The 27,802-nt window shown below is 42.8% G+C and overlaps 1 protein-coding gene across 1 annotated transcript; it reads left to right on the forward strand.

The window, feature by feature from the left end:
* Positions 1-12: 12 nt before the first annotated feature.
* On the forward strand, positions 13-26,182 carry INTS12 (integrator complex subunit 12). Its single transcript, XM_006264020.4, has 7 exons — positions 13-96; positions 14,543-14,706; positions 15,924-16,076; positions 16,897-17,084; positions 21,252-21,411; positions 23,767-23,919; positions 25,492-26,182. The coding sequence occupies exons 2-7, from the start codon at positions 14,551-14,553 to the stop codon at positions 26,071-26,073; spliced, it is 1,392 nt and encodes a 463-aa protein (XP_006264082.1). The 5' UTR covers positions 13-96; positions 14,543-14,550; the 3' UTR covers positions 26,074-26,182.
* The last annotated feature ends 1,620 nt before the right edge of the window (positions 26,183-27,802 follow it).

Below are 27,802 nucleotides of genomic sequence, written 5' to 3' on the forward strand. Positions count from 1 at the left end.
CCTGCGGCGCGCGCTGCCGGGCGGAACCCGCGGGCGCAGCGCGCGGCGCCGGGGGGACCGCGAGCTGGACGGACTGGCCGGCCGGCGCGGCCAGGGGTAAGCGATCTGGGCTGCAAATAGCACGTGTGCAGGGCCGATTTGGGATCCCTCCCCACCCCCCTCCTCCTAGCAAGCCGATGCAGTGCTTGCAGCACCTGCTGTAGCCGGCCCGAGGCAGGTGTCGCATGCAGCACGGGTCCTAGAGCGGAGCAGTGCAGTGCAGTCCCGCACCAGCCACAGTGGCACCGGCACCGGCTGCGGGGCAGGGGCCTGTGGGTCCCGCCACCTGCCAGATCCAGGACCTGTGCTGCACGCGGGGGCTGGATCTGACACGCCTGGCTGGGGGGGAGGGGCAGTCCCTGGACCCGATCCAGCCTGTGGACCAGTCCCGTGTCACTCATCTGGTGCACGGGGCCAGCTCACTTTGTCACCCCTGCCTTACAGTAAGCATTAGCCAGGGATTCATTTCTGTTTGCTTTTCTGGGCAGTGAACCAGATAGGGCTTTTCCATCTCTAATGGTTCAGGTTCTTGAGCCTCACCTGAATTACCAGACCCCTTTTCACCTGTTCGTTTTTCCTTTGAAGATGCATTTTGGGCAGTCAAACCTGAGCTAAATGCAAGCATGTTACTGGGTTAACAGTATGTTAGGGTCAAGCTGAAAGATATGGCTCTGTGAAGAGCTGCTCTTTATTTGCGGTAGTGCTGGGTACGTGAGTGACTGGCACCTCCTGAATTTGGGGGGGTGCCTGCATAAGCCACCACGGTGGCAGCCCTGTCGGGGGGCACCAACCTTACCAACAGCATCAGTGTCTGCTGTCAGGGGGGGCTCGTGCTCCTCTGTGCACCCTCTACCTGTGGCTATGTCGCCTATGGCTGGGTATATGTAAGTTTAGTCTAAGAAGAGAAGTATAAGTCTATAAGGGGGGGGCACATTAGGATCCGGGAGAACTGTTGTTCACCAGGGCCCCCCAAGGGATAACTAGGTATAATGGCCACAAACTCCTGGAAGGCCGATTTAGACTGGACATAAAAAAAAAAAAAACTTTACAGTCCGTGTGCCCAGGGTCTGGAACAGACTCCCCCCAGAGCTGGTTGGTGCAAGCACCTACTGTGGACTCATTCAAAAGGCGCCTGGATGCTTATCTTGCTGGAATCATTTGATCCCTGCAGACTTCCTGCCTCTGGCAGGGGGGCTGGACTCAATGATTTCATGAAATCCCTTCCAGCCCCTAATGTCTATGAAATCTATGAAGAGAGGACACAAACCAAGCAATAAGTAGCCCAGAGACAGACAAACAGCAGGTAGGAGGAAATGAACCAACAGATTCACAATACATGTGCACAGTGCACACACATGTACCTGTACCTGTCTGCGTGCATATATATGTGTATGTGCACTTGTATGTATATCTGCACGTGTGTGTATATAGGGCAGGTCAGTTGTTCCCAAGTTACAAGACAGTCTTTAAATTAAAGTTAATGTGCTGGAAGACTTTCATCACTTTTAACCTTTTTACTTTATTTCAAGCAACAGCTTATCTATTAAGTGAGGAAAGGGTGGGGAGAGTAAAGAAAGACTGTAACCAGTTAAACCAGAATTCTCCAAATGCTGGCTGGATCTAGCACCCAGTCCAGGCAGGGCCTTCCCAAATAAAAGATCTGAGGTGGCTCTCTGTCTACTAACTCTTTTGCTAATTAGCCCAGTGCATTGCCAGGCAAACGTGACTGCCCTCAGTCTCTGTAACTCTGCAACATGCCTTGGAAGTACAGGGGAGGGAGGCTGTGGAGTTATACAAGGGGTTGGAGGAAGTGGACTCTGGGGCTGTAGTGCCAGGCCTGGGGTGGGAATAATTGGTGGGCTGTGTATCTCTGCAAGATACTCTGAGAAAAGCAGGCTATTGGACTGCATGTGGTGCTGGAGCATAAGTGGTCTGTGGGATTGCATATTAGAGGTCTGTGGAGAATCATGGAGTGTTCAGGCTAGTGAACAGATGTTAGACATGGAGGAACAATGGATGTTGGGACTATGGGACCATTCTAGGAGTGCATCGATAAAAAATTTGGGGGCCTTTACAGATGGCCAATTATTAACCAGTTATATCGGTTGATACCGATCTGATTGCCAATATGCAGCCTGGCAGTTTGGAGAGCAGCATCCAGCCAGTAAGTCTGTTGTGGGGAAGGAGCGTAGGGGAGGCAGATTGAGGCCCCTGCAGTGAGGCAGGGGCTGGGGTAGGCGCTGCACAGCCGGGACGGAGTTGCAGCTGGTCCAGGGGAGGGGGAAGCAGCTCCTGCCTCTGCACGCACCCCTGGGGCAAGCGTGGGGGGCACATGCCCCCCCTGGATCTGTGTGTGGGGTAAGGGTGGGCTGCGCACTTAGGGCCAGGGCTGTGCCAACCTCTTCCTGGCAGGGGCTGGGACAGGGCAGACGACGGCACTGGGAGGGGTGGCTATGGCAAATTTTGGGGTAGCTATAGTCCCCCCATAATCCCCCCCCCCCCGGCACCACTGCCACCCGCCCCAGCAGGAGCGCCCCCCCCCCCATACCCCTTGGATGAGCCACAGCTCTGTCCCACACTCCACCCCATCCTGGCTGGGCAGCAACTGCCCCAGCCCCACTCCCTCCGTCACCGCGGGGGCCTCAGTCTGCCCCTCACCACCATGCCCCTTCCTCCCCACAGATTTATTGACCAGATGCTGCTTTCCAAGCTTCTGGGCTGCACTCCTGGCCATATGCATTCTACAGCTGCTCACATGCATGTGACACTTATCAGCGACATTATCAGGCACATTAGCCAAAAAAAGCCAATTGCCAATAATGTCAATTTTCCTTTTATCAGTGCCGATACAATATGGACCAATGCATCAATGCATCTCTAGACAGTTCATATGTAGCATCCTTTGTGTGTGGAGGCAGTGGCTAAGGCTAGAAGATATGGGGCAGTTTAGGAGAAGAGCACTACTACCTACTGATAAAAAAGATGAACTCCTGGTACAGGGCAGAGCCCCATGGCTTCTGCATTGGATCATGGTGTCACATTAGCAGGGCAGTGCAGGAAGGAGATCATCTCTCTTCCCTTCCCTTCCATTTGTGGTTGCAGTTTTGGACTAGCTCAACTCAGAATGCCCCCTGAGTAAATTGCCACAATATCATCCAGGTTGTCAAGAATGAAACCAATAACTGGTAACTCAAACTGATGAACTAAACTCACTCAGGCAGTACATTCATGTCTGGCTTCCCTAAGTGCTGCAGCGTGGTAAAAGTGCTGTGCTCTTTACCCAAGTTCCCCTTCAGAAGTTGAACAGATGGAAAACCTTTCAAGGATACTGATGTCTGTTGAACGTGTTTATTTTCTTGCAGGCATTTACTAGCTTTCATAGAAGTGTTGTTGGGAAAGTTTCTATAGGCCCAGGAGGGAATTTGCAGGCAAACCAGAGGAACCTGCTGTGAGTAGCAGATAGTACGGAGGGATATGGGAGACTGAGATTCCAGGTTTCTGGTATGAATCGGACAGAAAATGGAACCTTACGTCTTCTCTATCCCCTAACTCTTTGCTAGTCTGGGATCTCTGTGTTCTCTCACAACAAACTGATAAGTCTCAATTTTGTCAAAGTGCAGAATTAGACAGTTTTTGAAAACGGAAGAGGTCTGTGGAATGTGAAAACTGATTCCAGGTGAGCCCATTCCATAGTTTGTCTCCATGTTGTTTATTCCAGGGGAAACTTCCCAAGATGGGCAGTATCTAATGGTTTCAGTCCTCCCTCCTGGCAATCTTTCTTTCCATGAAAAGAACAATACAGAAAAGTTAAATGAATTATCTGCATCTTTATCACAAAGGAAGCTGAGGAGATAATTGATCCCAGCTTACATTTTTAGTCCGAGGGTCTGTTTAGCACTAAGATATCAGAAAACAAAAATCCTGTAAATAAAGAAAAATGGATTGGACCAAATATCAAAAATCCATTTATCCAAACTAAGAAGGAATTTAGGGTGCTGAACTACTAACAAAAAAGTACAACCTGACTATTACCCCATGCTCATCCATGCAGGCACCAATGATACTGTCAGGGGTGACCCTGAAAAGATCATGGGTGACTACAGGACTCTGGGTGAAAGGGTGAAGGGGACAAGGGAACAGGTGGTGCTTTCCTCAATCTGTCAAGTCAAGAGAAAGAGGCAGGACAGGAGTGGACTTATCCTGCAGATCAATGCATGGTTGCACAGGTGGTGTCACCAGCAAGGATTTGGCTTCTTCGACTATGGAATGTTGGTCCAAGAAAAAGGATTGGTTGGAACAGATGGGATCGACTTGATGAAGAGAGAGAAGTTAAGCAAGCAAATTAAGGAAATATGGGTTGAATGAATGGGCTGGATGGTGGATATAAAACTGTCTGGAGCATTGGGCTCAGAGGGTAGTAATCAATGGCTTGAGGTCTAGTTGGCAGCCAGTATCAAGTGGAATGCCCCAGGGGTCAGTCCTGGGGCTGGTTTTGTTTAGTATCTTCATTAACGATCTGGAAGATGGGATGGAGTGCACCCTCAGCAAGTTTCTAGATGACACCAACCTGTGGGGAGTAGTAGCTATGGTTTAGGGTAGGGCTAGGATTCAGAGTGTTTTAGACAAATTGGGGGATTGGGCCAAAAGAAATTTCGTGAGGTTCAGTGAGGACACATGCAAAGTCCTGGAGTATCCCATGCACTAGTACAGACTGGCTGGCTAAACAGCAGCTCTGCAGAAAAGGATCTGGGGGTTACAGTGGACAATAAGCTGACTATGAGTCAGCAGTGAGCCCTTATTGCCAAGAAGGATAATGCATTACCAGGCTGCATTATTGGCAGCATTGCCAGCAGATTGAGGAAAGTGATTCTTCCCTTCTGTTTTTCATTGGTGAGGCCACATCTGGAGTATTGTGTCCAGTTTTGGGCCCCTACTACAGAAAGGACGTGGATAAGTTGAAGAGAGTCCAGTGGAGAGCAACCAAAATGGTTAGGGGGCTGGGGCACATGACTTATGGGGGAGAGGCTGAGAGAACTGGGGTTATTTAGTCTAGAGAAGAGAAGATGGATTTAATAGCAGCCTTTAACTACCTGAAGAGCAATTCCAAAGGGGATGGAGCTAGACTGTTCTCAGTCGTGGCAGATGACAGAACAAGAAGCAATGGTCTCAGGTTGCAGCAAGGGAAGTTTAGGTTGGATATTAGGAAAAACTTCCTCACTAGGAGGGTGTTGAGGCACTGGAACCGGGTTACCTAGAGAGGTGGTGGAGTCTCCATCCTTGGAGGTCTTTAAAGGCCTGCATGAACAAAGCTTTGGCTGGGATGATCTAGTTGCGGGTGGTCCAGCTTTATGCAGCGGTTTGGACTACCTGACCTTCTGAGGTCCCTTTCAACCCTAGCTTTCTATTATTCCATGTTTAAAATGTTTTATTCTGGGGAAATACAGAAGGGAAGCAGATGTAACTTTCATTTGAGAAGCCATCATGATGATCCTAGAAATTTTACACCATTGAATTGCACTGTAATGTTAGGAAAATAGACCGAATCCATTTAAAAATAGACTATAAAACACAAACTATTATTGATTCTGTTGAAGAAAATCTGTTACAGTTCTTTGAACAAAATAATAGCTAAGGAGGCAAATAGATGTAACATTTCAAATGTTTCAAAATGTAACACGGTTTGAAACATTTCAAAAAGTATATTTCAGCCATGGCAGATATGCAGGGCCCCTTGCTCCCCTTCCCCCCCTATGAGACGGCTTCAAAATCACTGTTGTGGCATGCAGCAACAGCACTCTCCAACCTAGGGCATTATTTCTCGGGCTGTGCAAAACAGCAGCGTTCGGCTTCGACATCCATTTCAATGGAAAAGTGTTTCGTTTCGAGTTTGGTTTCAGTTCAAAAACACTGTTCTGTTCCGATTCATCAAAGTGGTTTCGCTGTTTCGATGCTGTTTTGACATTTTGATCCAGCTGGGGAAGGGAACTCAGGTGGGCTGAGTTTTCTTCCCCAGCCTGATCCTAGCGCTGCAGAGAGGAACTCAGCTGGGCTACTTCAAAATTCAAAACGTTTCCAAACGTTTTGACTGCCCTCATTTTGTTTTGAGGCTGTTTTGAAGCCCTTCATTTCATTTTGATTTCATTGTTTTGAGCTCAAAATGAGTTGAAACAGTGTCAAAATGAAACAGCCAGAGAAATTTCGCACAGCCCTAATTATTTCCCATACTTTTGATACCTGGGGCACATTTATTTCTGGTTTAAAACTGACACCACATTACACACACCTGTTCTGCGCCCCCTACCCCCACCCCCCAAAAAAACTCCCAACATATAATGTTTCTTTTCCCTTGCCAAAGGAAATCATGCCAGTTCTGAGATGCACTGTTAAAAATGACACCAAATACATCTTTTGTTAAGCAACTTAGTCTCTATGCCAGTGATTCTCAACCATTTTAGTCCCAAGACACCCCTCCATAGGTTTTCTGAATTCCACAGCTTCCCAGTTGAAAATCACTGGGATAGATCTAATTCAGAAAGCACATGCAGGGGTGGAAGGGCATTGATGCTAAAAACATTGAGAACCACTGATCTAGCTGGTGCTGCTTAAGGGCAGTTGAGGACAGGACATCACTCTGCTGTGCCCTACTCTTTCCACTGTTTTCCCCCTTCTGATCCCTGGTCTGTAACTTTAGGACAAGGGCAGACCCCCACTGCTGAGGCTGCTCTTACAGGGTGTCTCATGCCAGTAGCCACCCCTGCAGCTCCTCCTGCTGGTCTCAGGAACATGGGAGGAGTGGAGGGGATGATCAGCCCGTCTGACTTCTCGCAGAGCATTTTGCTGGGAGTGTGTGTGGGGGGGATGGGAGGGAGGGAGGGTGGCGGGCAGCATAGGGGCTGCCTGGGAACAGGGGAAGGCAGGGAAAGGCAGCAGCAGCTGTGGCAGTTCCAAGAGGAGCAGCCATAGGCCTACTGGAGTAACTAGGGTAGACACAGGGTGCCGAACTGGGGAGGAGAGTGTTTACTTCCTCACGCATGGGGGTCTCATGGCTCCTTTCCCCTTGTTTTCCTCCTCCTATTGCTCTCTAGTGAGAGGGGGAAAGCAGAGTGGACAGTCAATGAGCACTCCCTTCACCCTGGCCACTGCGGGTGCCAGGACCCCACAGGATGCCAGCAGTGGCCAGTTTTGGGGGCGGTTGTGGCACTCCAAGTGTTGGGATCCACAGAGCTTAGGGTGCAGGGAGCCTGTGACAGGGTTGGGGAAAGGGAGAGCACAGCATTGTGGGATAGTTATTTGACCCCAGCAGTCTTCCCAGCCCAAAGCAGGGAAGCTGGACCCAGTGATCTCACAAGGTCCCTTCCAGCTCTAAACTTCTGTGAATATAGACATAACATGAAATATTCCATAATGAAACAATACAAAATAGCACCAGCTCTCTCTAGGTACATTTCTGTCATCCTTTGGCCATTTCAAGAGCACGTTATTGGGTCTGTCTGTATATGCAACCTTAATATCTCAAAGGAGTTTCAAAACTGTTTGAGATTGTTCAAATGTTATGTCTATCCACAGCCTAAGTAGATCTAGTTAGTATCATTTAGTTAAAGTATTAAAACTTTTTGATTGTTTCCCTGAATAAATAGTTTAAAGTTTAACTAACTAAATCCTTTACGGAAAGCTGTTTAGGAATTCACATGATGAAAGGCAAAGTGCTGTTGTGGATCCGAACCTAAGAAAGTGGAAACAGAATGAGAATTAAAGGTCTTTTAACTTCTTGCCTGGATTAAAAAAAAAAACAGTGGGAAAAGGTTATATTCTGTTCTAGGACTGGTGTTTAATATATTAGTGATCTAGAAAAGGGAGTTACCAGTGAAAATGCTAAATTTACTGATGACACAATTATTAGGTTAGTTGAGCCCAGAAGCAATTGTGAGGGGTAAGAGAAATAGAATAAACAGAGGTGAATTTGAAGTGCGGTGAAAGGCAAGAGGTAGTATTGACAAATCTGGTTCAATGCATGTTGGAAAGAACATTTTGAATAAGTAATTAATGTTGCTAGGTTGTAATTAACAGCTACAGAAAACAACATGGGTAGTTGTCGTGGAGAGCTGAATGGAAAACCTTGATAAGAAATGGCAGTAAAATGTAAACAGTGTTAGGTTTTTTAAAATTGAATTGATAGCATTATAGCACTGCAGTATAATACAGATAAATAGCATGTCTTTCTCAGAATACCCTGCTGAGTACTGGTACTATGTGCTACGGCTCTGGGCTGTGACCAGCACAGAATCCTGAACCTGCCTGCAGCTGTAGCATTTCCCCCCGCCCCCTGCACCCAAAGCCCCAACGGGGAAGGTGTTGGCCACATTTCGGCAGCTGTGGTTGCAGCTGGTAGCTGTCAAATCCAGACTCGGGGGTGGTGGCATGCTACAGCTGTGCACAGGTTCATGCTTCTGCTGCTACGCTGGTGGCAGCCCCAGCCCAGAGAGAGACAGAGAGTGCTTGGCATGTGGGAAGCAGCCTTAGCTGCCCATCACTATGCGGCTGCTGGAGCCACTGCCTACACACAGGCTGGATCCATTTACTTGGTGGGCGCCCCACCTGTGGGCTAGATCCAGTTAGTTGGTGAGCCAGATCCAGCCTGCGGGCTTTATTTTGCCTATCCCTGGCCTATTACCTGGCCTCAGGTGTTCTTCTGGGAGAGGAAATGAGTGCTGAGCTGCTTATCAATGGCAAGACTGAGACCATCCATGAGCAGAAGTTTTGATAGCTTCTGCACCTAGGTGGTTAGACAGTGCACCGATAAAGATTTTCTTGGCCAGTACCAATAGCCTGTTGTTAACCAGCCATATCAGCCGATACCGATCTGATAACCAATTTACAGGAATGCAGTCAGGCAGCGTGGAGGGCAGCTCCCTGCAGGTAAGTCTGTGGGGAGGAAGGGGCTCAGGGGAGGGAAGGGGCATGGGGGGCAGATTGAGGCCCCCACAGTGAGAGAGGGAGTGGGGCAGGGAGTGGGGGACCCAGGCTGGGGCAGGAAGCAGGACATCCATGGGATCAGCATCTCAGTGCTTAAAAATGGCAGTGGGGGTGCTTGAAATAAAGCTTGTCAAATGAGCTTTACTTCAAGCCCTGCCGCCATTTTTAAGTGTGGCGATGCTTTTAACTGGAGCAAAGCTGAAAGGGGTGAGGGTGGGGGCTTTTGGCTTTTTGCTCTGCTGCTTTTGCCCTGGGAGCCCCGTGCCAGCTGTGCACCCCCTGCCCACCTGGCAGGGGGAGGCACAACTCGTTGCCCCTGCTACTGCCCCTGCACGGCCAGCGCAGGGCTCCTGGGACAAAGGCAGCAGGGCGGAGAGCCCCAAGCCCACAGTGAGCAGCCTCCATCCACCCTGCACACAAATCTGGGGAGGCATATGTCCCCCCATACCTCCCCTGGGGAGTGCATGCAGCAGTGGGGAGTTGCCCCCTCTCTCCTGCCATGCCTCTGGATGAGCCACCCGCAGCTCTGTCCCACTCCCCGACCTGGCCCCAGGTCCCATTCACCACCCTGGCTGGGCAGTGCCCCCAATCCCTGCCCTGCCACCCTCCCTCCCTCCCTCACTGTGGGAGCCTTGATCTGCCCCTCCACACCCTTTCTCTCCCCCATACCCCTTCCCCTCCACAGACTTACCTGCAGGGAGCTGCTCTCCACACTGCCCAGCTACATTCCTGGCCACATGCATGTATGCGGCCACACACATGCATGCGGCATCCGGGGTCCCTGGCCAGAAGGCATAATTAATTGCATTTATCAGCGAACATTATCAGCCAAAAAAAGCCAGTAGCTGATAATGTAAATTTCCCTTTTATTGGTGCCAGTCCAGTATGCAACCGATATATTGGTGCACCTCCATTAAACAGATTTTGAGATTTGCATTTTGGGATTTAGGGAACTAAATGTCATCTCATTTCTTCTGTTGGCCTGGACCTAAAAGATTCATGGCATAAGAAGACACTGAGCTCCAGTTTCTCATGTCGCAGGCTAGTGACTTAAGCTTTAGACCATCTTTCTCACTGCTCTCAAAAATCTGGTATTGGTTACTATTAAAGGCAAGATAAATGAACCAGACCAGCAGTTGGTTTGAGACTGTATGGCAGTTTCTCTGTTACTGTATTCCAGTCAGAGAGCAGTTTATGAAATTTATGCTTACAGGTGAAGTCCATTTTGAACTTAGCAACTGATGAGCTGCTTCCTCCTCCAGCAGATGGATATTTTTCCTTCTTTCTTTAACTTTAAAATATATGTTTTTAATTGAAAATTCATTTCCAAGCTCAGCCTTTATGTACTCAGTTTTAGCCTAGAGCATATTTTAACTGTCTTTAGTATTCCTGTAAAAGGAGGTATTATGGACGAAACACTGACAGATTCTTAACTATGATACTACTAACGTGGCATTATTATAATGTTAACCTTGAGGCCAGAAGAGGGATGCCAAGCTTTGGTATACACATCAAAGAATTAAATGCAAACTGCACATATTTTTACAGTTTCTTGACAGTAAAGTTCTTAAAAAGCTAACTCCAGAAAGAGATTTATGAATTATTACTGGAAAACAAAACTGTCCCTGAGCTATTTGAATCGATGTGCTAGTAGTCACTTTCTTAGAGTTCTTTTAATTTGAGAAGTCACATTTAGCCTGAAACCATCCTGAGTTTGGCTTGCTACTAACATCTGTTCTTAATGTCAGTAAGTTATATGCAGATTTGTAAACAGGGAAACTCTAAGAAAAGGAACTTTAAGTTCCTCAAGCAGTCCGTTACTCCAGTTGATATGAACTGGGTTTTTCTACTATTTCACCATTTTTATATCATTGGGGATTTAACAGAGACTAAGTTATACACTGTGTGGTACTGAAACTCAGACCATAAACACAGAACAAAGAAAAAGAACAAATAGTACAGCCCACAGATCTCAAGAATGGTCTGAGCAGTTATCGAAGATAGATGTATGAGAGAGGAGGATATCTACTTTCTGCATGCATTGAAATTCATTTTTGTAGACATCAGAGAGAAACTGAGTTGCTTGAGATGGGCTTACACTGTAGTCTTTGCTTGATCAGTAGACAGCCAGAGTTACTGGTGTTTTGGACTTAGTAGTGGAAGTTTTATGGCCTCTGGGAAATGATTTGACAAGAAGGAAAGATTAAGGAATAGAGAAAAGGTTCTGAATAGAATTCTTAACTCTCTGCTGGGTCCATTGATAAAATCTGTATGAAGTCTATTATGTGGTGAACTCCTTGATGATCTTGGTAGAGTGATTCTCTAGTGTCTTGTGAAAGCCCAGCATGAGATAAAGATTCCTGGAGACTTCTAGGCAAGCAGTAAGGGAGCTGCCTACCTCTGCTGGCGAATTGTCCAAAGGGGTAAAAGTTCACTGTCTCAACATCAAAAGGAATTCACTCAAGACCCTGCAAGCTGAAACCAGAGTAAATGTCCAAGCTATGCTTTTGAGACCTCATGAAAGCTCTTTCAAGAATGTATTCTGAATTACAAAATAAAAAGTAAGACATCACAATCATTTTGGGATGATGATAAAAGGAATTGTTAAAAATACATATTTCTCATGCTTTTTGGAATAGACGAGCAGCCTCAGTTTGCTGTAGCTTTCCTTAGACTGTTGTAATAAAGATATATTGCTGATTTAGAGTAATCAGTTCTCTTGTAAGGGAGGTCTCTCATTTAATTGCCCTTTCTGAAATTTGTCGCTGAGATTGACTGAGAAGGTTCCAAAGTGCAAAAATTAATGGTGTGAACCAAGGTTATTTTAAAATAAATGTTACCCCTTTCTGTTCTAAAAGAATTCTGTTCAGAACCTTTTCTCTGTTCCATAATCTTTGCCAAGTCATTCTTGTCAAATCATTTCCCAGTGGCCATTTAACCTAATAGTAAGTCTTAAACACCAGTAACACTTTTTTTTACTGATCAAGTGAGAAGTACAGTACAAGCCCATTCTCTCACTTCATCTCATTTGTGTTGATATTGGGGCATTTCAGCATCTAAAAAGTTAACAAAAATGAAATTACCTACAAAGAAAATCAATTTTCCTAATGTACATTATTGTGAAATTAGCAACCTACAAAAGGAAATTTTCAAGAATGGGAGGAAGGAGGACCCAAGTAATTATAGGCCTGTAAGTCTCACCTCGGTGCTCGGGAAGCTCTTGGAGAGGATCATCAAGGAGCACATCTGTTGGGGGCCAGCAGGGGAGATCATGCTCAGGGGCAATCAGCATGGGTTCTTCAAAGTCAGGTCCTGCCAGACCAACCTGATTGCCTTTTATGACCAAGTAACTAAATCCTTGGATGATGGTGTCGCCATTGACGTAGTCTTTCTAGACTTTAAGAAGGCCTTTGACACTGTCTCTCACCCCATCCTCATCAATAAATTAAGCGACTGCAGCATTGATGCCTACACAGTTGGATGGGTAAAAAGTGGCTGATGGGGCGCACCCAGAGAGTAGTGGTGGACGGGTTGTACTCAACCTGGCGAGATGTGAGCAGTGGGGTACCCCAGGGCTCGGTCCTCGGGCCCGCACTGTTTAACATCTTCATCAGCGACTTGGACAAGGGGGTGGAAAGCACGCTGTCCAAGTTTGCTGGTGACACTAAGATGTGGGGCGAGGTGGACACACTTGAAGGGAGAGAGAGGCTGCAACTAGATTTAGACAGACTACAAAAGTGGGCAGATGAGAATAGGATGGGGTTCAACGTAGACAAATGCAGGGTGCTGCACCTTGGGAGAAGGAATCCACAGCATACATACAGGCTGGAGAGTTCCCTTCTTGAAAGCACAGACGAGGAAAGGGATCTTGGAGTCATCATTGACTCCAAGATGAACATGAGCTGCCAATGCCAGACCGCAGCCAGCAAGGCCAGCCATACCTTGTCATGCATCCAAAGGTGCATCTCAAGCCGGTCCAGAGAAGTGATGCTCCCCCTCTATGTGACTTTGGTCTGGCTGCAGTTGGAGTAATGCATCCAGTACTAGGCGCTGCACTTCAAAAGGGATGTGGCCAGCCTGGAGAGGGTTCAGAGGAGGGCCACCCGCTTGGTGAGGGGCAGCAGGACAGGCCCTGTGAGGAGAGACTGAAGGACCTGAACCTGTTCAGCCTCAGCAAGAGGAGGCTGAGGAGGGACCTGGTGGCTGCCTACAAGCTCATCAGGGGGGATCAACAGCAAATAGGCAGAGCCCTTTTCTCCCCAGCTCCACCTGGGGTGACGAGGAACAATGGTCATAAGTTGATGGAGAATAGGTTTAGGTTAGAGATCAGAAGGCAATATTTTACAGTTAGGGTGGCCAAAATCTGGAACCAACTTCCCAGGGAAATGGTCCTCGCCCCTACCTTGGGCAAATTCAAGAGGAGTGATCACCTGTCTGGGGTCTTGTGAACCCAGCATTCATTCCTGCCTGTGGGAGGGGGTCAGGCTAGATGATCTGTTCAGGTCCCTCCTGACCCTAGCTACTATGAAACTATGAAGTGCATATGCCATTTTAAGCTTATTATGTCTTACGAGAAAAGGAAACCAAGCTTTTTTGTTTTTCTTGAAGTTGCCAGCCATTCTGAATACAAATAGTGAGATTCTGGAATACATGTTCCATGTGCATATGATAATTTTTGGTAGTGTTAGTGTGATTTTGTAGCTATGATGGTCCAGGAATTATGCAAGAGGCAAGGATTTCTTAGAGGGATATCTTTTATTGGACCACTTCTCTCTCTCTCTAGACACACACACACACACACACACACACACACACACACTCTTCTGCTGCAATTTAGGTAGGTCCTTATAGAGAGAGAGAGACATATATGCACATACATATATAACATGTATATCTATATTGATATCTACCTAGATAGATATTGATACAGATATGCATGTATGCCTATATATATGTTTGTTTTTCTCTCTCTCTCTCTCTCTCTCTCTCTCTATGTAGACATACCTAAACTGCAACAGAAATGCACTTGCAGCAGCTCATTTATTCATGCTCTTTTTGCCATATACTGCCCCTACTCCCCCCCCCCCCCCAACTGATTGACAGAGGGGCCTGGAAGCGCCACTAGTCACCACTTGCTTCCGATCAGCCGGGGGACCAAAAACATGGTGTTAAATATGCCACAGTTTTTGCCTCCTGCTACTGATTGGCTGAAGGGCCCCGATGACCCCCACCAGTCACTACTGATTGGTCAGGAGGCAAAAACTGTGGCATGTTTAAAATCGCAGTTTTGCCTCCCAGCCGATAAGTAGCAAGTGGGACTGCTGGGGCCCCTCCAAAAATCAGTGTCAGGGGGGAGTACACAGCAAAAAGGAGCCAATGCGCAGTGCACTTCTGTCGTGATTTAGGTAGGTCCCTATATATATTTAGATATACACACACATACGCCTCCTCTGAACTATTCTGTCTATTCTGTTGCATGAGTTATACTGCATGTAAATAATGTTCTCTTCTTTTTCATTTTTCTTCAAAGAGGCTGCTATGGCTGCCACAGTGAACTTGGAACTTGATCCCATCTTTTTGAAAGCCCTCGGCTTCCTTCATTCAAAAAGTAAAGATTCTGCTGAAAAGCTAAAAGCTTTGCTCGATGAGTCTCTGGCCAGAGGAACTGATTCAAGCTATCGTCCTTCACAGAAGGTATTATCATTTGTGGAACATGCAGGTCATTTTACATGTGTTGTTATCACTCCAGCTATTCCTGTTTTAAGTTTTCTAGATGAAGGACTAAAAGAAGTGGAAATAAATGAACAGATTTGTGGAGTAACCATGTTGATTGCTCACCTTTAACACAGCAAGGTTGATCCTACTGTTGTTGAAGATAATGGCAAAAATTCTGTAGACTTTAGTTGGGGCAGACTCTGGATCTGGAAGGCAGCTGTTTCTTCTTAAGTTGGAAGAGTTATGAATTTGTAATGTATTGCTCTGCAGTCACTTTCTATTCCTGTACCATATTGGTCATCCAAAATTAACCAAATTGATGGATTTATCAACTTATAATTAAAACTAAATGCTCATAAAATGCAGAGTAGTTGTTGTTGTTGTGGAGAGATCTTAAAGTAGTTAAAAACCTGTTTTCTGCAAATTCTGTTGATTTTAAATTTGCATGGGGCAGGTAGCGACCAAAAAAAGCTTGGTGTTTTAAAGATAAAATAATTTGTAAAACAACCAGCTAAAATTTTACCAGTGTATTGAAAACCACCAAAGATATACTAATTAGAACATTAGAAATAAAACTCTACGCTTTACAGGTCTGCACTGACACATGGATAACTTAGGTTAAATGAAGTGTTATAGTTAGTTCTTCCCTAGGCTAGAAGGAACTTTAGTTGCTCAGCTTTTGATTCTTACACGTATAGCTGTAATTGATCACTCATTTACAACCGACCTGCTTGTTATTCACCACTAATATTAATACATCACTTGTAAGAACTGTTGACATGCATATTCAGATTTAATGACCTAAAAGGTAAATACTGGCCAAGATCAAGCAAAGGCCAATATTTTTCTCTTCAAAGGAATGAAATACTGATGTTCACTGACTACAGAAATCATCTCCTTTATGTTTTCCTACATTAGATAATTTTGAAGACAAAATGTAAAAATTTTTGTTTGTTATAGTTTTCAATTTTACAGGTTTAAAATGTTTTCCTTTGAAATTAATAAATCAAAATGAAGATGTGCTTAGGGTTTTGTTTTGTTTTGGTTTTTTTTGTTAAACTAGAACCCTATCTCTTGAAAGGTTTTTGTTTTTGTAGAAGTTACTGCAGCCAAATTTAACTTACTTATTCCTGTATGTGATTTGATTGGTTACCATTGTATTAGGTTTGTCTTTAAGTCTTCTTTTGTTTGTTTAGGAAGTGGAACAACCCAAAGTATCTATTACCAAACCAGTCTCCAGTAAGCAGGAGCCTAAAGCTTCATCCAGCTTGCCTTCAGGCAACAACAATGGCAAGCCTACTACAACAGAAAAGGTGAAAAAAGAAACTGAGAAAAGATCTGCTGATAAAGTAAGTCTTAACAATTAAATAATTTGCAGTGAAATTGGTTCTGTTGGCACTTGAATTTAAAAATATTGTAACAAGAAGCAATTTGTTCATGAAGAACTTGGCAAATTTGATTTATTTTTAGTTAAGGCCATAGCTCACGTGTCCCATTAATTAGCATCACTGGTTAACACAGGACAGACAGCATAGCAAAAATTTCATCTTAATTTTCCATATTTTGTAATACATTACTACTCTTGGGAAGAGCATAATAGAAATAGTATGCTGACCACTCTCTCGCTCTCTTTTTTTTCTCAAGACCCCTGAACTTTTAACAAATCCTGAGCTGTAATACAGAGGACTCCTTAAACTACTAGTTCAAAAATGTTGTGGTGGCAATGAATATATCTCTCTAGGAAAGCATATTGTGTAGATGTACATTTATACTTTAACTGCTGTATTTCTAAACCAGGGTTGTCCAACTTCTAAGTGGCTGGGGGCTCTCCACCCAGGGGCTGCACTAATCCAAGCCATGGGTCCTAATCTACACCACATGCATGGGCAATGCCCCCCACCCCCACTGCACCACACATGTGGGCATCCCTCACTTTAGCTCCCTCGCTACACTGTGCCATGGGATCTCCCAGTACTGTGGGCTGCACCAACTCCCCAATAGGGAACAGAAATCAAAAGCTGAGGAAAGGAGGGGGAACTTAGGCTGAACTGTTTATGCCAGTTGGTGGCTCAGATACATTTTAATAACTAACCTTTCACATTTTCATCTTCTGTGTGTGTGTGTGTGTGTGTGTGTGTGTGTGTGTGTGTACGTGTGAATGCTTAACAGATAAAAGGGGAGATAATAGAAGGAGGTGACATTCCAAAAAAACCCAGGCTAGAAAAGCAAGAGACTCGTTCCTCCCCTATCACAGTCCAGACTAGCAAGGATTTGTCTATGCCTGATCTATCCAGTTTTGATGAAACCAGTGCTGATGATTTTGCTATGGAGATGGGGTTGGCCTGTGTTGTTTGCCGGTAAGTGTCATATGCTTCATCAAACATACCCTCATATCTTTCTTACAATGCAGTTCTTCAATAAAAAGTGATTGTACAAATGAATTGTATAGATCTGAATTTGCTGTCTCTCAGTGTTTCCAATTAATTACATTTCTTAGCTTGTTAATAATTTTCACCTTTATTCTGGAAAGCATTTAAGGACTTCAATTGAACATAAGCATGGGCATAAAATTAATTATATGGTTAAGTGCGCTTCCTGAATAAAAATGCTATTCTGAAATATGGAGCCTTTAAGAAAAAACATATATAAATGTTAGTGAAGCAGAAATAAAGTCTTGAGGGAAATCATTTCTCATAACAATGTTGAAATTTTTGCAGGAGTGATAAAGACCAGACCTCTGCCCTTCTTTCAGAAAAGACAAAAAATAAATTGAGCATCTTGTATATAGTTAAAAATATTGATTTATGATTAGAAGCTGAACTTAAAAAGTGAATTGCTAATCACAAGCAGTTTTCTCAAAAGTCAGTTCTTTTCTGAGATATTTTTTTTAAATGGCATTTGTAGAGTTTTGTGTGGGTTTTTTTTTTCTGTAACAGTTTGCAGTTGAGAAGGAGTATTTAGCCATGTTAATCTGACGTTAGCCAGAAGTTAAGAGGTATAAGTTGAAAGTTAGTGATATAAGGTGCCACACTGCCCTGCTTTCTGCCTAAATTGTAGTTGGTTTACCCATAAAAATATTTCTAGCTACCAACTGAGTATTTATCTCAGACTTAAAGACAAAAGGGCTTCTTCCTGACTTTCCTTTTCTGATGCATGATTAAACATTCTGAAATTGGAATTTAATTTAAAAAAAGAATCTGTTGATGACTTGGAAGCATATTAGTGTTACTATAATGGAAAATTAGCAAAAGTACTTTTTGAATACATACACAAAGTAAGAAGGTTGGTGTGTGTGTGTGTGCCCCCCCTCCCCCCAATCAATTTTCAGCTCCTGTTGTGTTCATAGAGAGCAGGTATCAGATTTACTAATGGATATGTTATTGTTGTCACATTTTTACACCATTTAATAAGGTTTCATATCAAATCATTTCTGACTTCCTCCCATTGTAACAACAGTTGCTAAAAGTTTAAAATTTTATTAAAGACAGAAAAGGAAACCTTCCATTTAAAAAATACACCTTTTAACTTTGTTGCATGTTTTATAGGGCCAAGCCTCCTAATATGATAGTCATTGTAGATGGTATCAATTGTCTTATTGGAGGAAGATGGGGAATGAGTTCAGATAGTCTATAACTGTTGCTTTGAAAATTGATCCAGTTTCTCTTAAGACGAAATACAACATACATGCACACACACAAATAAGAGAACAACAAAGAAAGCATACCACCGCGGCCTCTTGCACCGGCTTCTTCCCACAGCCTTGCTGACAGAAGCAAATAGACCAGGTATATGGTCATGTCAGTCATTCTAAGACCTGCCAAACTTTTACCAGGCCATTTAAGGCATTGTTTCTAGTTGGCCTTTCTGGGCACAATATATTGCAAAAGAACAAACTTTTATTAGATAAATGACAAAAGAGGAAAGAGATGAGGAGGGAAAATAACATTCCATATAAAGGGTGAAGTAACACATGAACCCAAGGTTCTGGATTTGTTCAGGACCTAGATGAACCTATTGGAGGTGTTGATGCTACATGATTCCCTGTCTGGCTCGTTCTGGTCAGGACGCTTTTTCAAGATAAGAACAGGTGAAGGTCTGGTGGTATCCTAGTGGATTCCAAGTGTGGGCAGGGCAGCCTGGCTGGGAGAAGCAGTGGTAGCAGCAGCAGTGGCCTTGGAAGCACTGGCCTGCTTTGAACCAAACCAGGTTGGTCCAGGCCACTGTTGCAGAACCTGACAGAGAACAGGTCTCTTGCTAAACATCTCAATCACACTTTAAAATATCAGAGGCGTCATTGTTTCTTTACTACAAAAGAAGCATTCTTACATGTTTTACATTGTATTTACATATCCCTGAGTTCCTTGTATATCTTACCAGCTCTAATTAGTGCCATCTTTAGTCCAAAGTTTATTTGAGGTTTATTGATAAAAAACAACATGTTTTTTAGGGCCATGGTTTCTGCCACATCTCAGTTGTCAACTTGTTCCATGGCTTTTGTAATGTTTTAGTTTAACTGCTAATGAAAACTTCAAATTCAAATGCAAAACACCAAGAACCCAAATTATATTATTTATTTATTCGCAGTAGTAATTGGGATCTCTGGTGCTGGGTAAGGACTTTTTTTTTCTATCATGCACGCTACACAAGCACAGAACAGTCATTTGCCAACTTACAAGTGTTATTCTGTTATCCCATTTTATGGACCTGGAAACTCAAGTACAGAGAGATTAAGTGACTTGCCCAAAGTCACACAGCCAGTGAGTGCAAAGCCAACTTTAGAACCAAAATGCTCTAACTCTCAGATGATTGAACTGACAACTAAGCTTTGCTTATTCACTTCTAGAGCTAGTCTAGAGTTAGGTGTGAGTATGGCTTTGCTAAGGGTACAATTAGGAATTCAGAGTGACTAGATATGTTGTTGTTGACCCCTCTTTTCCTTTTAAATGGTCAGAGCAAGAGTATGGAGGTACGGAGAGAGGACAGTTTAAAAAAAAACAGCCCTCTCTAATACCTGAGATTTGCAGGTGTTGTTGGTTACAAGGCATAAATGAGTGCCAAACAGAGAAATTTTGCAGGTGACACTGCACTCCTTTCAAAGATAAAGGATTTATGAAAAATTCCTATTACCTTTGCAAGAGCAGACTTCTAAACTTTAATAAATAAATTGATTTCATCTTCATTTTTCAAAGATAGAAAACCATTTGGGCTGTCACTTGATTACAAAATTAGTTTAAAATAAGTCTAGCATTGACATTCCTTGGCATGAAAAATGTATTTTTTTTTTTGTAATCCACTGAAAATTGTCCTTTTATAGTTTTAGAATATGGAAATTAGTCTGTTCCCTGGTGACACGCAGTTGAAACATCATTGTTTGTTCTGACCCAGTTTTTTTTTTTTTGTAATGAACTGGGTTCTGATTCATCCTGAATCCAAATAGTGTGCACTAGAATTTCAAAATATTTCCTCCTTTAATTTTTAAATAGACCATTTAAAAAAATGTATATTTTCCAGAATATGTTCCAACAGCCATATGGACAACATCTTCTGACTTCATTTTCTTGTTATATAAAGATATAAGGTATTACCTTTCCACACCCGTCCACAAATAGAGTTTCCATGGTTACCTGGTTACCTGCTCCTTGGGGATATGAGCAAAAGCAGCTTAGCAATTAAATAGCCTGATTTGTCATCTGAAAGAAGAAATCATTAGGAAAATGGTATTTGGCTAATTCACAGGCATACTTCCAGTCATGTGTATGTGACTAATTTGTCATTTATACAACTTGATTCCTTTCACCAGAGGCCCAAACAAAATTAAGTCCTCATCACCAGCTTACATGTTTGCTTCGAGGCATACACATCCAATTTTTTCCATGGTGTGGGTGTTATCTGCAGTTTCTAGTGTCTACACGTGTTGGGAGCCAGCAGTTAGTTAATAAAAGTTGCACAAAATAGTGTACTCTTTGCATGATGACGTTTTTAAAATCCTGAAATTGAAAGCACTGTTACTGGTAGTCATTTAGACATTATTGTAGTCCAAGTGTATTGCTCAACAACTTACAACATAATGATGCAAATATGAAATAGATGATTGTCCAGCAGTATTGGGGTGGACATGTAAATATATAGATAGTTGTGCATAAAGTCCACTCTGCAAAGCCAGGTACATAAGTTCTTAACGTCTAATATAAAACTCAAACAGGAAAATAAAAACAGGTTGGATGAGATTATTTTTTCAAGTCTGTAATACCATAAAGAACCAAAGAGGGGACCCACCAAATGATTTTGTCCTGTAGAGGTAACTTGTTTTAAAATGTATTTAAAATAATATAAACTTTTTCCTGTAAAGAACCAATTTTAGAACAAACCAGACTTGTTCAGAAGAGTCTGTGCAATAGAAAAGGAATCCATTTCATTTTTCCAAAGATAGAAGATGTACGTGGAGAGCAAGCATATTTTTAGTTTTTATTTTAAGCCTTAAAGTGTATTCTTCAGTAATTTTTTCTCAACTGTTTGTCCTGCAGGCAAATGACAGTTTCTTCTGGGAATCAGTTAGTGGAGTGTCAGGAGTGCCATAATCTCTACCACCAGGATTGCCATAAACCTCAGGTGACAGACAAGGAAGTGAATGATCCTCGCCTTGTGTGGTATTGTGCCCGCTGCACCAGACAGATGAAAAGAATGGTAGGAGTCATCTTTTTGTCTAACGTGAATGGTATCTGAAGACAGCAATTCATATAGGTTGTTTGGGGGTTTTTTGTTGTTTTTTTTAAAGAAAAAGACAGAAATCTTTAGAAGGATGTTGAAGAATCATTTTTCAAAGGTGCACGTTCATTTTGCTGCTGATTTTTCTTTTTCTTAACCATAGAGTCTCAAAGAACGTGCTTATTGAACAAAGTAGCATGCTTATTGAACAAAATGTTTAACATTACTTAAGTGAGACACAGTCAAGTTATTTCTTCCCCACTGATAAGCAGTGCAAGAAGAAATTAGGCTGATTTCATTTGGCACTCATTTATTTCACCAGTCTGCTGAATAGTTTTGTATGTTTTTTCTTTTCAGTTTTAGCAGTGAGTGAACTGATTTTCTGGAACTTACCATGACTATAACAAAGGATAACAGGCTTGAGACCAGATCATGTTAAACAGTGAATATCCTTAACTCTCACTGGAGCCCGTGGAAGCTGATGCCACATATTTGTATAGCATGAGGCTCTTTATTTTCACTGAGCTGTATGTTAGGGCCTTGTCATGTATTTTATTTACGTTGTAGTAAGCATTACCAAAAGTTAGACTGCGTTCTGCCTAGTTGCACGGTAATGCTTACTATGATCTCCCAAGCCAGGTCTCTTATTCTGGCTTCGGGTAGAGGGAGGCATAGGGAGCGGAGGCTGGGAGAGGGTGCTGCTCCTGATACTGGATCTCCCTGGTGCCCTGGGATCAGAGCTGTTTGGAGAGTCTGGTGCAGTACTGGGGCTGGGACCAAAAATCAGCTAATTATCCTTCCCAGCCCTGGGACCACACCAGAGTCTCCAGCCAGCTCCCAGGTGGCCTCAGGGCTGGGATAGAAAATTGTTTGTTAGGTTTAGTGAAACCAAAGACATTTTCTTACCTCAATGATATGTTACTTTCCTGTTATCTGCTCAAATTTGCCCTTGTATTGGGAAAACAGAAAAAGACGCTCATTTAAAATGTTTTGCGCTAGGACATCAGCCAATGAGAGTCTTCCCTTTGATGTCATTGTTTCTTCTAGTATTTTGATTGTCTTCAAGCCTTTCAAGTCAGGAATGCTTGCTTGTGCTCATTAAATTGCATTCAAGTATCATATGGTAAACTTACCTATGTATATAAATACTTCACACTTCACTTCCCGCCCCCAACTGTCGTCAGTCATCTTTTCTTTCCAGGTGCCAATTTCCTTTAGCTACCTCACATGAATACTGCTGCCTTACTTACCATTTATGACATCCTTGTAACCTGTTTCACAATAGCTGTCTTCTGCTCATACCCTCTCTTCGACTTCTCATGCTTTATCCGTAGTTCCCTTTACTCATACTCCAGACCTGCTTCTAGCTGACATCTCTTCATCTCCCTTCCCTTGTCAACTACCCAGGATGCCTTTCAGCAGCTAGAACCTTCCCTATTGGGGATATAAAACAGACGTTGCCAAACGAAGCAGATCAGCTGATCTGCTTCATTGGGTGAAATGCATGCACCCGTTGTTCCATCCACTGGTCATGTGTAGGGACCTACTCAATTTGCAATTTCATGGACATTACCCAATTTTGCAGTTTCCGTGAAATCCAAAATCTGGCATTGTCCACGAAATCTGCAAAATAAAAAAACCAAAAACCTACTAAAAATAAAATGCTGGCTCCCCAGTACAAGCCACCTGGTCCTCACGGCCACTGTGGCCCAGCCTTGCAGCCCCCTGCTGACGGAGATGTCCCCTGGGAATTTCCTGTATGCACTGCTAAGAGGGGAAAGCCTGGAGATGCTTAGAAGCACATCTCTTAAAAGGGGAATGCCAAGTAGGCAATCCCAGCGCTGGAGGGGCCTAATCCTGTGTGGCAGCCCTGGGAGTGTACAGGACCGGGCCCTTCAAGCCCTGGGAGAACACCTACCCAGGGTGGCTGGAGAGTGTGGGCCACTCCAGGTTGCCTGCACTCTTCTGCCCTAAAGCAAATAGATGTCTGCCGAGAAAAAGCGACAGTTTAGTACTACTTTTTGTCATGGCCACAAACAGAGGCAATTGTTGTGCAACAAAGGGTGTGGATATCTATTTGCTTTTGCTTTGTGCCACCTCAAAAATTGTTATGGTGGCACAAAGGTGACATCTCTTACTAGCCTATGACTCAGCTGGAAATTTCCCTACAGATCAAAATTATGTTCACATATGACTTGCTCCCTCACTGTTTGATCTCCAGGTATCATATAACAGTAATATTATGTCTGATAGCATGTTTTTGCTCCCACTTTGATTAACTCAGTTAAAAGTACAGAAATATGCCTAATATGGGTTTAATCATTTCTTCTGCAGGCTCAAAAGACACAAAAACCACCTCAGAAACCAGCCCCTGCTGTAGTTTCAGTAGCACCAGCTGTGAAAGATCCATTGGTCAAGAAACCTGAAATAAAACTTAAGCTGGATACAACAGCCACGTTCCTAGCATTCAAGAGGACAGAAGTAAAGGTGCTGTACCCAAAATACTCTATAGAAAGGGTTTTCATTTTATTGCATGTATGAAAGTCTCTTGCTTGCATGCTGGGTTTTTTTGTTGGTTTGTTTTTTTAATAAGACCCTCTACCTGATTTTTCTCCACATATTTAGAGCCTCCAATGAAAATAACATCCATACACAGTAGTAGCTATAATCTAGAGGACTGGAATTAGTGATGGGTGAAACCCTTCCTTCCATTCCTCATCACTCTGTTTTCTGACTTTTATTTCATAGAGGGTTGGAAAAGGATTTTTTTTTTAATGGGATTTTATAAAATATCTCTATGCTAATAGAAAAGAGGTGGATTGCTGCCCTTTAACAGGATTATGTTTTGGTAATTCCAAGATTTTTCTATGGTACAAGAGGAGCAGTGCTTTTTTTGGCATTTAAATGATGTGTTTCCTTCCTTTTTTAATATCTTGGCTTGTGTCTTTGCTTCTCTGGGTTCGTTTTCTTTTGTAATGAATTGGTAATAGACAATAAACTGGAAAGCATAATAAATAATATGAATAAACTAACATGCCATGAGCCCAGTCCAGCAAAACACTAATCCTGAATGAAAGGTATTATATTCACATGTTTAAAGTTATGCTATGTTAACGACTTTACCTGAATCAAAGCCTATATGAATACTGATGCTTATTATACAAACAGTAACAAATATGAATACCTTTATTCATCTGATTAACATTATGTTCATAAATAATTGGAGGACTAGTGCCATATTTCATCCATAAAAGCATAGATATATTGTGAAAAAGGCTTTGTGCTGAGGACAGGACTGGAGCAGAGAACCTCTGGCTTCAAATCATAGCTTTGATATTGCATCCATGAGTAACGGGGTAATTTCTTTAAAGTCAGTATGTATTAACAAAGGCTAACATCTTATGGGGTATATGGAGTAAATTGATTTGTAAACCTGTGTGAAGAGGAAGAGCGCTGAATTATATTAACCTGTGTGAACAAGAACTCTAAAAGTAAAAAATATTGTTTTTGTTTAGACAATATAAGCATGCCTGTAGTGTGTATTGGTAGGGAACAGTGGCAGAAGAAACACTTCAATCTGTGGCATGGCCAGAAGACTAGTTTCTGCATTATTTTAATTGCCTGGGGTTTTATTTTTGTGATACCATCTGTCATCTTGTTATAATACAACTTCAGGTAACAGAAAGTTACAGAATAAAACAGAGAAGCTAGTGGACTGCCTTTCTTGTTTCTACTTCTTAAGTGTTGGTCTTTTTAATTACTTCAGAGAGGCTGTCATTATAGAGCTTAGTGAGAGATTGTTGTGTCATATGTTAGCCTGGTTTTAGTTAGAAGAAAGGAAAGAAAAGATAATACTGGCTTTGTCTTGACAGAAAATTAAAATGTAGCTGCACCTATGTCCTTCCTTTCTTAAAGTTTTTGACTAATGTGAATCCTGCCAAAATACTAAAATATTGTCCAATAGGTTTTTTTAAGAAACAATTTGAAATGGTTATGTTGTTCTTAGCAAGGATTAAATACTGGTCCAATAAAATGTATTTATTTATGTATTTATTTTAGACCTCGGCAGCAATTTCGGGAAATTCTGCCAGTACCAGCGTTTCCTCTTCAGCAACCAGTGGCCTTACAGGATGGGCTGCCTTTGCAGCCAAAACCTCTTCTACTGGTCCTTCAACTGCCAAATTGAGTTCAACAGCACAGAGTACCAGTGGGAAACCTGCAGCCTCTTCTAATGTACAGAAACCTGTGGGTTTGTCAGGATTGGCAACATCTAAAGCAGGACTAGGGTCAAAAATAGCTTCCAACAACAGCAGCACAAGTCCTGTTCAACTGAAGCCACCTCCGCCTTTGACACTGGGGAAAACGAGTCTTAGTCGTTCAATAAGCAGTGATAATGTCAGCAAAGTAGGACTCCCTAGTCCAAGCAGTACAACTCCAGGTAGCAGCAGCCAGGTAAACAGTGGCAACGGAAACAGCGGGACAACAAGTAACAGTGGAAGCAGCACCAGCAAAACAGCTGCAGATTCGAGCAATCAGTCACCATCCTTAAAGGGTCCAACCTCTCAGGAATCACAGCTTAATGCTATGAAAAGGTTACAAATGGTCAAAAAGAAAGCTGCCCAAAAGAAACTAAAAAAGTAATAGAACTGCCTCAGAAACATGTTTGTATTTCTTGAAAATATGTGCGTGATGTATATGTCTTCTGACTGAATTAATACACACTTCATTTAATAAAGATTCATTCAGCCAACTTCCTGATCACCTTTTTCCTTACGTGCTAGACAATATAAATCTTTGTATCCTGGCTGCCTACAATAGACTTTATAGCTGTGCTCTAGCTCCAGTCAATTAAAGCGTCTCTTCTCCAGTTTGAAGAAGTGTTCAGTTTGTCATGCAATTTGTGTAAAGTTTTTTTTAATCCAGGAGTGGCCAACCTGTAGCCTCTGCCACAAGTGGCACAGGCAGCCTTTGTATGTGGCGCATGACAGATTAGGGATGGAGCAGGGAGTACAGTGGCAGATAGGATAGGAAACACAGAGCAGCAGATCTGGCAGGGGAAGGAGATCCAAGTAGTAGTTGGGAAGGGTGTGGGGTTGACCTTGTGGCATGCCTACTGAAAAGGTTGACCTTCACTGATATAGACAGTACTTTAGTGTCATTACTGATGTTGGTTTTTAATGTAATATCTGTCTATACATGGTAGTAATTTGTTGAATAATTCTGTTTGCTTACTCAAAGGCTGTGACCAAATTACTACTTATCAAGGAGAAGGTTAAGGTAGATGGCTTGCACTCCAGGAGACTGTCACTAGAATGCATATTTTCCACCTTTTTATTATTCTTGCTACTCTTGGCTGAACTCTTCCCCCATTTTTCTTTCAAAATTGTTCTTAGAACTGTGGACCCCAAAACTAGAAACAGGCTTTCTGTAGGATTTGGTCTGTGCAAAATACACAATTAATACAGCCCTCCCTTCTTTTAAACCTAACTTTTTTCATCAGGTCTTCAATTCTATTCACAGAGCCCAAAAGGAGACCTTTTCAAAAAGTCACTGGCGCATTACCTCTGTATTTGGAACTGTTGTACTACTGAAATGTTTCTGTACCCAAGCGCCTCAAATTAGCAGACAAAAAGCTAAAACAAGATCCTTTGTCTGGATTCATCAAGCTTCAACTTCCAGACAAAAATAGCATACATTTTTAACCGTGTGAATAATTAATAATTTGGACAATTTAGAAAGGTATGTGGTAGATTCTCTATTACTGAATGGCTTTTTTTCCTAACTGATATACCCTTGTTCAAGCACAAGTATGAAACCTGAAGCAGGAATTAATTCAGGGAAGTCAAGTCATATCGCTTGTATCATAGAGCAGGTCAGACTAGATGAACACAAGAGTTTCTCTTGACCTTTTAAAATATATCATTTTTTTGACTAGGTAGAGAAAAAACAAGACATGGTCATGTTTTCAGCTCAAATTGCTCAGAGATGAAACTGCTGAACATCAGTATTTTTAGGCATTATGTGTATGCTTGCTGCACCATCATTTTGAGCCTCTTATTAATATAAATATTATACATCAATTAATCCAAGACTGTTTTCCTTTAAGTCCATTTTCTAGTATGGAAATTTAACTTTAAGGCATTAATTTAAAGAATTTCCAGTAGTAAGAAGGTTGTGCAGACTAACTTGTCAGCCTAGCTTAGGAAATGCATCCCCAAACTTTCTAACTTCACATTCTATCAAGTCCAGCTTGATGATGATTTACACTACAATATTTCTCAATCACAGCTTTATTAAGGGAAGGCAAAACAGCAGAAAAATGCCTTAAATGTCTATGTACGTAGTACAGTCATGGCCACTTCTGAAAATT

The sequence above is a fragment of the Alligator mississippiensis genome, chromosome 2 (genome assembly GCF_030867095.1).
Source record: "Alligator mississippiensis isolate rAllMis1 chromosome 2, rAllMis1, whole genome shotgun sequence".
NCBI classification, from domain to species: Eukaryota; Metazoa; Chordata; order Crocodylia; family Alligatoridae; genus Alligator; species Alligator mississippiensis.